The 12,388-nt window shown below is 34.8% G+C and overlaps 1 protein-coding gene across 3 annotated transcripts in view; it reads left to right on the plus strand.

The window, feature by feature from the left end:
• LOC150098622 (E3 ubiquitin-protein ligase Rnf220-like) overlaps positions 1-12,388 on the plus strand; it is a 163,884-nt gene that overhangs the window by 109,945 nt on the left and 41,551 nt on the right. For all 3 annotated transcript variants that reach the window (XM_090405192.1, XM_090405193.1, XM_090405191.1), the window contains exon 9: positions 5,134-5,251. In XM_090405192.1, coding sequence (XP_090261318.1) covers positions 5,134-5,251 — 118 coding nt within the window. The remainder of the gene's footprint in view (positions 1-5,133; positions 5,252-12,388) is intronic.

The following is a 12,388-nucleotide window of genomic DNA, read 5'->3' on the forward strand; positions in this document are numbered from 1 at the left end:
GTCCTAGTTTGTAATTTAAGGCTTGTTTTGGTAATCTTTCTGTTTTCATTCTTTGAACATATTTCATTTATTTATGTTTATATTTTTAAATTTTTCTATTTCTGATTCCTGGTTTAATTCTTTCATAATATCTTCATTTTTTCTGTAATTGAATAGAGTATATTTTGCAGTTTTTCTCATAAACTTCATTTCATCTGATATTAATCTTTGTTTTTTTGTTTTATTATTCAGATTTCACTTCTTTACAATAGGACTGGTAGGGCTAATGTATTGTATACTTTTAGTCTGGCTTGTTTTTAAACTAGGTTAGATTTAAATATAGAGTTAATTACACCTGTTATTTTTAAATATTTCACAATTTTTAGGTTTATATCTTTTTCATTTTCATATGTAATCATACATCATAGGTAGTTAAATGAATTCACCTGTTCTAAAATCTTGTTATCTATTACTAGTTCTTATTGGGTCTTGTCTTTAAAGGCCATTTTTAATTTTTCTATTGATATTATCATTTCATAATTTTTGGCTATTTCATTTACATTTAAGATATCTTTTTGTAAGTTATCCTCAGAATTTGTAATTATTATTTGATCATCAGCAAAAAGGAGAGTATTTTAAGTTTATAGTAGGAGAAAGTTTAATACCTTGATGGAAATTTCTATTGCATTTTATTATTATTATTTAATTTAGATAAATATTAAAAAGAGTTGCTGAAAGAGGTCAGACTCCCTGGTTTATCTCTCTCAGATATGATAGTTCATAATTTAATCTTATTTGTACTTGATTTTCATATATATTGAATACTTATGATAGCTTTTGGTATATTATTTTGTATTTGTTTTTTTTTTAATATGTTAAATAAAATACTTTTTTTTTTAACTTTATCAAATACTTTTTCAAAGTCAATAAATGTAATATGTGTTTATAAATTGTATTTTCTTCTTTTTCTCTATTATTAATTTTAGACAAAAGATCTATACATGATCATCCTTTTCTAAATCCATTTTGTACTTCTAAATGTCTCTTTTGTGCATCTAAAAAAAGATGTACAAAACAGAAGTGCTGGCACCTAGCCTCGGCTGTTGGATGTGAGATCTGAGAATTACTGTTTCAAAAATCTTTGGAAGTTTCACACAATCACTTTTTTTTTTAATTTTTTTTTTAAGCCTGCTAATTCCTTTAAAAAAAAAAAAAAAAAAAAAAAAAGCTTTATAAGTTTGTATTGTTGTGGTGAAGCATAGTAGTATTCTTTCATTTGATTTTATACAAAACCTTGGACCAGCACCCATAGACATTGCCCCATCTTAGTAATTTAGACTTTTAGTATTCCATTTATTGTTTGTATGTTTTGTGCTGTTATTATAGTTTTTATATATTATGTCCCTGTCAGAAGAGCCTCTCTAGCTCAGTTGGTATAGACAAATCCTTTTGGTCGAAAAGACCTGGGTTCGATTCCCATCCATGACACGAGGAACCTTTATCTGATCTCTTTCAACTAAAGGTGAGTTAGCCGGTCTAATACAAAGGTGGATGATCCCTCCCCCTCTGGAAAACAAGGGTTTTTTATTCCTCAGAACTGACATCTCCTCTACACACACCTCTACAGACAAAAAATACCTTCATCCCCTTCAACATCAGGCTCTGTGACAAGTCAGTTGGGATCGCATACATAAAGTCACATCATCTAAAAGGATGATCCCAAATAGATGGGATAAGGCACAAGAAGAAGAAGAATGTCCCTGACAGAATATTGAAACTATTAAACACATGTTTACTTATTTCGTTTCTGTTGTTTTCATTCCATTAAACCTGAAGATGAGATTAAACCAATACCTAAGCTCCTAAATACATTTTGCTGCTTGTATGTGAGAAATGACATTGGCTAATGAGATTGCCCTCTCCATTCTCCATTTTAGGTTACTAATGGAAGGAAATGCATTGTGAAACACCACCATCCCACCTTGCTTATTTGGAACTGGAAGTGGCTGATGCTATGTTTAGTCCCAGATTCAAGTTTCTCGCTTCTGTTTTCTGAGATTAATTTCTTACTGATTTTAAGTTCTCCAGCAAGAATTAGTTTTCCGTTTTGTTTTTTTCTTTGTTGGCTGTCCTCAAAGTTCCTTTACCTCTTTCCTAACACGACCCTCTTATGGGGGGGGGGCACAGACACAAATAATTCATTATCAATTTCCTGATATTTACTTTCAAGGAGTGTATACAGGCTACAATGACAGTACTACATGATTAAGATTACATTACGACTAATCTCCTATCAACAATTTTCCTCCAATTAGTCTGTTATAGTTCACCCACAGTTTGTAGATCTCTGCTTGGCGACTTGCCAAGAATAGTCTATTCATGCTGAAGGGGAGAAAGAAATGAAGGACGTACGAATTGGTTGCCAACACGCAAAATCACGTGCTTCATAGGTAAAATTTTCCAACTGTTATACAAGCAACATAGTTAACTACAATGATATAAAAGAGAAGTTAATTTTCCAACGTGTAATAATAAACAACTCATCCCACAATACGGACTGATTACCCTATTATGGAAATGGATTCTCCTCCTGTTGACATGCGCAGAAGTGTCGAGCACTCCAGTATTGTCGTATCTAACATTTTGGTCTTCTAAAGCATTTCTCACTAAATCAATCCACATAAACCTTGGTCTTCCTCTGAGTCTTTTTTTTTTTTTTCCCCCCATCTTGGAATCAATCGTCTGTTTTGCTAACCTTTCCTCTCCCATTCTGTTTAAGTGACCATACACTATAGATGAGCATTGCTCCACATTCTTGAATGCTAACAATGTCAAGCTCCTTCCTCCTAATATCCTCATTTTTAATGATTCTGCCACTGATGTCATCTGTTAGCTCCTAATTTTTTCTCAGAACTCTCATATCTATAGCTCTAATCTTTGATCAGGTGCTTTATTGCCAACTCAATTCTCATATCCATAAAATAAGATTGGTTTGAACACTGTCTTGTTTACTGCTAGTTTAGTGTTTAGACTAATTTCTCTCTTATTCCATCTAAATTTATTCATCAGGTTCCCTGCAAATACTGGCTTTGTTTATTCTCTTGTCTATTTCCATATTTAATTTGCCATATTCACTAAAAACTGTCTTAATAGCTAAAATGTTTTACTTGTTCTATAGGTCCTCCAAGAATGCAGCTGAAAGTTTCTATTCCTATCTATTTTCCTATAGTTTGGGCTTTTTATTGTCTTAATTTGTATTATTCTTGTTCTTTTTACAATGTATTGCAAATGTTACTTCTTTATTATATGTGTAATTCAGCTGCTAACTTTTGTGTTGTTTCTAGTGAACATGAAATAACCACTCAGCAAAATAAATGTGATAATTAGTATACTGCTGATATTTCATTAAATTCAAAAGTAGCTTTCATAGAGCACAAAACACGTATCATAGAATGCAAGGCATTACCATATCAAGTAATGTAGTGTTTTTGGATTGTTTTGGATGAAGGTTATCTTAAAATATGTATCTTGCAATGTTTGTGTGAAATAATGCAGCCATACTTGTTGAGAATTAGAAAGTACTTTCACTGCTGATGTAACTGTCTTTTATAATGGTTTCTGTAGCACTGTGCTTTTCTTCCATTTATTCCTGTTTGAAGAGGAACTATCCAAGGCATAGTCTGCTAGCTCTAACTTGACATAATGATGGTAGCACATGTATTATGTTCTTCTAGATCAGGGTTTCCCAAACTGTATTTTTCATGGAACACTTATTCACTTTCTGATGCAGAACCCCCAGTGTTCTACAGAAAGTGAAAAGCCTTTTTTTTTGCCCAGTGCCCCCTTTCAACTATTTGTATGGCCTGGCATCCCCTACTCAATTTGATATGAACTTGGAATGGTTTTAAATACTACAACACATCAAACAGGTTTGAAAATCAGGTGCTCCTCACTTTGCATGCGGATTGTGTTATTAAGGCCAGCATCTGCTGGCCTTGACAATGACGCACTTGCGGTTGTTGACACCTCCGAGCACGAGTGAAGTATGGGGTATCTATTCTAGGAAACATGCAGTCACAAACAAGGTTAATGTGATGCACTGCAGCCCAGCATCCCTGTAGTATGCGCTGTCGCATTTTTTGTGATGTGATACAGCCTACTTCAGTGATAGTGTGCGCTTAGCTTTACATTCTTAGGTGTTCCATTAAAATTTCAGGATTTGTGAAGTGTTCCATCGTAGGAAAAGTTTGAAAAACACTGTTCTAGATAGATACAGTTAGTGTTGTCCATAATAGGCTAAGTTGATAGTCTAAAGTATTTTTTACATTCCTGGTTGTAAGAAAGGTTAGCAGTCAAAATAAGGAATACTAGTTTGTTGTGTCATTTAAAAGTAGTATGAAGATTATATTTATTTAACACTTTGGATATCTTTTCCAATGTATCCTAGATTCAGGAGCTGTCACTTTGCTATGATCTTATATTAGCATTTTTAGGAAGGCAGTGACAATAAGATATGATAATTTCAGATAAGACAGTTCAGAGCTATCAAGGAGAACTTTAGTTCTCCTCCTCCTTAGTGATAGACAGGAAACATCCGTCTCTTTGAAATTCTTGGAGCAAGTTTTTGAACAGATTGGCTTTATCAAATGTTGAAGTTTGGGTTGTGGCTAACTGTAATTCATTGAATTACATGTTGAAAGAAGTGTGTACTCTGTATTATGTGATACAGAGAGCATCTTAATGTGAAGGCAGCTGCTCTCTGTTTCGCTCTCTCTACACACACACACACACACACACACACACACACACACCAATATCCAAATTGTAGTTTGTGCATGAAGATATTTCATGCACAAACTTGTTCTGATTATGCATGGTTAAAATTAGAATGAAAATAAGAATATAATTTCTTGTTGAGAATAGTATACTTTCCAATTCAGTGAAAAAACTTGCTACAAGTATAAAATAAACTATGGATATTTAGTATCTTTTCTTCAAATAAGGTTATGATGTTACAAACCTAAAGGTCTTATTTTTCATTAATAATTAAATAGTGAATTAATAAAACCATTATTCAGTAGGTCCTGTACATATCCATTTAATTTTTTTAAAAGTATCAAAATCCCTCAATTTCTAGTTTTTCTTCTTTTTTAGCATCAGGCTTTCAAGTTGGAAGGCATACTAATCAGGGAGATGATGATGATGATGACGACAATGATGATCAAGATCTTAATGTAGATGGTGATGATACTGCTACTTATGGACAGCCTCAGTATCCTTCATTTTTTGTTGTTCCATTATGAAATTCAGTTTTCAGTTATTTAAATTTTTCTGTTTTATATATATATGTAGAATTTTCTCTCTCTCTCTCTCTCTCTCTCTATATATATATATATATATATATATATATATATATGTGTGTGTGTGTGTTTTCTACATTCAGGATTATTAGACAAATATTATATGAATTAAACTCAGTGTTTGATTTTATCTCCAATCAAATCTCTTTTGCACCATACAATACTTGCAGAATGATTTGAATAGGCTGGAATTGTGGGCATGGGAAAATGAGTGTCAGTTCAATGTCATTAAATGTAAAGTCATTCACTTTGGCATGATTAAATATCCAATGTTGTATTATATTAGTGGGATTAGGCTAGAAGATACTGATGAGGCTAGAGATCTTGGAGTGTTAATAGATAGGAAGTTGAAGTTCAGGGTCCATGTGGCAAAGATTGCAAATACAACTCAAAAGATAATTGCAATGCTGGAACGAATGTTCACATGTAAAGATAAGGATGTCATTTTGTCTCTTTACAAGGCTTTGATAAGACCTCATATGGACTATTGTGCACAGGTCTAGTCTCCTGGTTTCTGTTGTGATTCTGATATATTGGAGAGAGTACAAAAGAGTGTTAAAAATGATATCAGGATTGAGAAATACTGATTATGAAGACAGATTGAGAATTTGTAGGCTGCAGACACTAGCAAACAAGAGAAAGAGGGGTGATATGGTTGAGACTTGCAAACTTCTGAAAGGGTCATACAGGATTTCAATTTATGGAGAGTGGGGAAATGATGAGAGGGCATCCTTGGAAGCTGAGAATGAAGGCCGCTAGGAGGGGGGGGGGAGGGCTAGATTTTTCTCTCAGAGGATGGTGCATGATTGGAATGGATTGCCATTGGATGTTGCAAGTGCAAGCGGTGTGAATGAATTCAAGAATAAGTATGACAGCTGGTGCATATAGTATGTGGCCTCCCTCGATGAGTCCCTCACTCCCTGGAGGTCTTTCTTAATAATAATAATAATACATAAATAGTAGTTTGATTTTAAAAATAAATCATAGAATTATTCTGTGATCTCTCTCTCTCTCTCTCTCTCTGTGTGTGTGTGTGTGTGTGTGTGTGTGTGTGTGTGTGTGTGTGTGTGTGTGTGTGTGTGTGTGTGTGTGTGTGTGTGTGTATTTCAGTTTGTAGTATACATATCATTCAGACAGTTACTAAGTTGAGAAGTGGCAACTGTAACCCATATAGAACATTTTTTTCTTTTAAAAATCAATAGGTAAGAGAAAGAATTCATCATAAAATATTATTTCTAGAATTACTTAAGTGATTCTGGTAATGATATTTTATGATGAATATAGAACATTTCTAAGAAAAAATAGTATACATACATCATATGCTCAGAGATATTTTAGAAAACTGACATTTATTCTGAAATTTATTTATTTATTGTATAGATACAGAGCAGGTACAATTAAAAGCAATCTTAAGGAACAGAATATATATAAAATATAAAAGTAAATCATTATGCATAATTACATGGAAGTAGTCATCATACATTCATTTTGAAAGTAAATTTTAGTTTTTAATTTATAAATGTGTTGCTGATGATTTTTAGTTCTTGTTTCAGGGCTTGTTGATTAGAGCAAATTGTTGTAGCTCTGTTTTAAGGGTGTTAGCGACTCCATATTTTTGTGATGGGTGGTGGTATGAGTTAGCATGTATGTATTGGCTAGTGTGTGTGTCGGTTTTTGGTAGACCGTGAAGGATAGACTGCCTGAAGGAAGACGTGTGACTAGTGTGTCTAGGAACGGGAGCGAATTTCAATTTTGATGGTAAATTGTATGCGTTCGTGTTGTTTGTTCACGTGGCTAAGGAATGTGTTTAGCGTTTGTTGACCGTGCGGCCAGATCGTGAACACGTCGTTAACTTATCTAAGCCAGACAGTCGGTCTTAGCGGAATCAAGAGCCCTTTGCTCAAAGGTTTCCATGTAGAAGTTAGCGATTGGGGGGGATAGCGGTGAGTCCATGGCTGTACCTTCTTTTTGTAGGTAAAACTTGTTTTGCCACACGAAGTAACCAGACTGTAGTATGTGGGCAAAGAGGACCGTAATGTCGAGCAGAAATTTGTTCTGTAGTAGGAGAATTGTCATTGATGGGGACATTAGTGAAAAGGGCAGAAACATTGAAACTGACTAATAAGTCGTCTTTGTCGAGTGTTATGTTCTTAATTTTGTTTATAAAGTGTTGTGTGTTTTTTATGTGTGTGTGTGGGGGGGGGGGGAATGACCTACCAACTCCTTGAGTGTTGCCAACTAAGACCGACTGTCTGGCTTAGATACATTGACGACGTGTCGCGATCTGGCCGCATGGGCGACAAATGCTAAACACATTCCTTAAACCACCTGAACAAACAACACGAACGCATACAATTTACCATCGAAATCGAAAATCAAAATTCACTCCCGTTCCTAGACACACTAGTCGCACGTCTTCCTTCAGGCAGTCTATCCTTCATGGTCTACCGAAAACCGACACACACTGGCCAATACATACTAACTCATACCACCACCCATCACAAAAATATGGAGCCATTAACACCGTTACAAACAGAGCTACACCAATTTGCTCTAATCAAGAAGCCCTGAAACAAGAACTAAAAATCATCAGTGACACATTCATAAATAATGGCTATAACAAAAATACTATTAATAAAATACTCCATAAAACAACAACAAAAACAAATCTAGATTACAGTAAAACCATAGCCATCCCATACATTAAAGGGTTATCAGAAAAAATCAACAGAATCCTACAACATTATAACCTCAATGCCACCTTTAAACCACCCACTAAACTTAAAACCATATTCAACTCCTCTAAGGATCCTCTCCTCCCATTAGCACATCCTGGAGTCTATTGCATCCGCTGCACCTGTAACTTACCGTACATTGGTGAAACAGGACGGACAATCCCTATATGCAAGAAAGAACACATTAAATATAACCATTATGGTGAAGTTGGCCTCTCAGGCCACGCACTCAACACCTTACACCAAATCAACTGGAAAAGCACCCACTCTTTACACCACACAAAAACCCGATATGAAAGGAAATTTAAGGAAGCCTGTGAAATCCTGATAAACCACCCAAATATCAACAACAAAGATGGCATGAAAATTCCAAGGATCTTGATAGCACACATTCAGCCTACCTAATACATAAGATCCAACATAAGTCAGGACTCTAACCAATCTTCAACTAGTATTAGAAACCATTCCATACCAACTGGCTGAAATGTACAAGTATAATCATGATGTTAATATATGTATATAGATAGATACTTGTTGTTACACCCAATGTATTTCTACAACCAACAGATAACACTAATAATAGGACTCTAGCGTTTATGTATAATTTTTTTTTCACCAGAGGTCAGGCCAACAATTGTTGTAGCAGTTGGTCAGTATCTTTAACAAACCAGTGTGATTGTGGTGTAGCTTGTTTTCTGTGTATAGTTGTATGCTCTAGATGATGACCTTGACATAAAGGTCAAAACGTCGAATGTAGATTTTAGTTATATTAAGCTAAAGTTTTTATTCGAACACGGCAGTTGTCTCCATAATTTTCAAAAAATTGCATTTATAATTTTACTTCTTTGGGTGTTTAATGATGTCAGTAATGCTGATAGAATGCACAAAGAAAGTGAAAGATTTAGTGAATTTAGTAGTTACAAATGATTTGAATAGTGACAGGTACAGAATGAGAAAATATGAAAGAGTTATAGTACGCCCACACTTTGTAGAGCTTCGCTTGGTTTGGTGCCAAGAATAGTCGATTCGTGCTGAAGGGGAGAAAGAAATGATGTACGAATTGGTTGCCAACATGCGAAATCGCGTGCTTTCTTGTCTGTCACTGTACTAGTAGTAGCTTGATTATTGTTGCTTTTTTGCATTATTTTTTTTATTATTAATTTGTATGATGGATCCAGTACAGTCAACAAGTTCTGGTGTAAACCTTTCAGTAACTCTTGCAAAAGAATATTGAATAATGTGCTAACATTCTGCAAAAAAGAATCATTAGAAGGCAGTCTCCTTATTCCCCTTTCTCAAGTCATAAAATGTGCAAGTGCAATTGCAGGCATATCAGAGTTGACTATTAAAAGAATTCGTAGGGAATCAAAAGATGAAGATAAGTCAAAATTTAAATCTCCTATGAAAAAAAAAAAAAAAAAGCGCCAGAGAAAGAAAACCATTGAAAATGTAGCTTTGAATGATTTTGATGTAGACGTTATAAGAACTATTCACAAATTTTACATGGTCAGGTGCCAACTGTTCGCCATCACAACGTAACTGGGGATATTGATATGTTGAAACTTTTTAAGCTTTCAGAACAGGCGATTGCAAGTATTACAGTTCAAACTTGTGAAAATATTGCTCTCATGTCACCTCATTGGAAAATATATATTGGGACAGAGCCGGAATTATCGAAGAATTATGTGAACCTTTGATGATCAATTTAAGTGAAAGTGATGATGATTCGGACACCGACTCAGATGACTATGAAGATTAAAAGGATTTGATAATGGTATTTTTTTTCCAACCTTTTTTTTTTTTTGCATGGGTTTGTTAAGAGTCACAACAAGTCATAAATAATTAATTGGTTTAGGACATTGAAGTATCTCAGTTCTCTCAACTGTAAGTTTAGAATATCTATGTTCATTTGAAAAAATTTCTGTTTTTTCTGTATAATTATTTTTATTTTATACCAAACTTTCTTAAAAATAAATTTCGTTAAATTTTTGTTTTATGCTATACCTTTTTTAATTTTATTAATACTCTACATACATTTTTCCAACTGTCATACAAGCAAAATAGTTACCACTTTAAAAACTACAATGTTCGTAAAAGAAAAGCTAAATTTTCTAACCTGTAACAATAAAGAAACTCATCCCAGAAGATGGATTGATTACCCTGTAATCAGAATCGATTCTCCTTTTTGTAACATGTGCAGAATTGTCGAAGGGTCTCAAATCTGTGGGTGTACTATACCGAATAAGCAGGAGTTTCTGGCATTGATTATTTCAATTTGCAAATCTTAGCAAAACTGTATATTATTATTATTTTACGGCATCTCTATAGAGTCCAAAGACTCATCGCAGGAGACCCAAATCAACCATCATACACACAAATCGTATCATACCTCTTCTTGAAACCATTCACCATCAGGGAACTCGCAACCAATTTTACTAATATTCTGCTCACTTACCACTCGCTATGCAAAAAATCTGGTCCACACACACCTCTACTAACCACACTCTCACACAACTTCCACAGATGGCCCCCTAGTTCTCGGACTATTTGTCATATGTCGAAGAATTTCACTTGCATCAATTTTATAAAACCCCTTCACTATCTTAAAAGTTTCTATCATGCCCTCCCTTTACTACCTATCAACTAAACTTTCTAACCCACAAACCTTCAGCTTATCCTTGTGGGGAGTATTCCACAGATTTGTCTTTGTCATTCGTCTCTGAATCATTTCAACCACCTCCTGCTCCCCGAGAACCCAGGTGACCAAATCTGTGTACAGTAGTCAAGATATGGCCAAATCATAGCTTTATAAAAAGGAATAATAACTTCTTTATCTTTAATTGTTAGTGTGTTTTTCAACATTCAAGTAATTCATTGAGCTATTTTACCAACTTTTGCAATTTACGCTCTGAATTTAACTCTTTGTCCACCATTATCCCCAAGTCCATAGCCTCATCAATTTCCCAAACCAATACCATCAATATAACACACCATATGCAACCTTTTCAATCTGAAGTACATAACCTCACATTTTACAACATTAATTTGACAATCATTATCCTTTGCCCATAATTGCCAATTTATTTAAATCATCCTGCAGGATATCGACATCACTTTATCAACTATTGCTCTCCCCAGCTTTCCATCATCAGCAAACAACTGAATATTCCCTCTTAAATCTTTCCCTACGTCATTGAAGAGTAGTGGCCCTAGTATCAAACGCTGAGGTACTCCACTCTCCTAGACTCCACCCCACTACAGTGGCGTATCTAGAGCTTTTCCTGCCCAGGGCGGTCCCTGAGTTTGCCACCCTTCTCAATACACACCAAAAATACTACAAAAAATCAAAATGACATAGGTAAAGAAATTAAAACACTATGTTTATTTTAGTTGTAAGTATAGTTGTTGAAAACTAATTATTAAGTAATAAAATTACTAAGTTAACATAAATAGAATTGTCAAAAAATAAAATTGTTTTGCGTGTAAAGTGCCGCTCGGGGCGGATCCCCCCCCCGAGCTACGCCACTGCCTCACTATGTCCAGGGCAAGGGCCCCTGGCCCACTCCAAAGAAGAAGGAAAAGACACTAGAAAAATTTTCAAAAATCTTTTTCTAATTAAAATTCATTTTTTTAATTTATGTCGTGCCTTCTATTTCTATACTACTTATGAAAGCGATCATCACAGATGTTCAGTTATAGGTCGTGTGCGATTCGTTGAGTGTATTCTCAAACAGTCTACTCAACCCCCCCCCCCCCAAAGTTAAATCCTGAGTGCACTACTGATGCAAGTGATTTGTTTTCAATGTGAGATGTGTGCCTGCTTGGAGGTATAGTCTTTATTTGTGGAGGAATATTGGACAAATGCTCTTAATTCATGTTCCACTGACTGAAATTTGGTTTAAATTTGAGTGAGGCTAGAAAAGCCTGACTTGTAGAAGTAAGTCATGGCAAATGGTAGCAGAATTGAAACAGCATTATCTATAAATGTCCTCACCAATGTGTAATGCATGCTTAGCTCAGTCAAGTGTTCTTAGATAGTTAGGTCCAATTCAGTGACTACAGTGGACTGGATGAATGGATTTCTCACCTAATCATATCATGCAACATCAGTGTCAGGAAAGTAAGCAGTAAACCTTTGATGAAGAATATCTTATGAACATTGGCCAGATGCTGGCCAATGTTCATAATCAAATCTCCACCTGCTTGATCAGCTGCTGCAAGTGGGAACATTTCATTCAGAAGCCACAAAGCTTATCTGTAATGGACAGCAGAGATTCATTTCTACTCTGCATCTTTGTATTTAATTCATTCAGA

The sequence above is a fragment of the Typopeltis vanoorti genome, chromosome 15 (assembly GCF_054136105.1).
Source record: "Typopeltis vanoorti isolate ZY-2024b chromosome 15, IOZ_Tvanoo_1.0, whole genome shotgun sequence".
Lineage (NCBI taxonomy): Eukaryota > Metazoa > Arthropoda > Arachnida > Uropygi > Thelyphonidae > Typopeltis > Typopeltis vanoorti.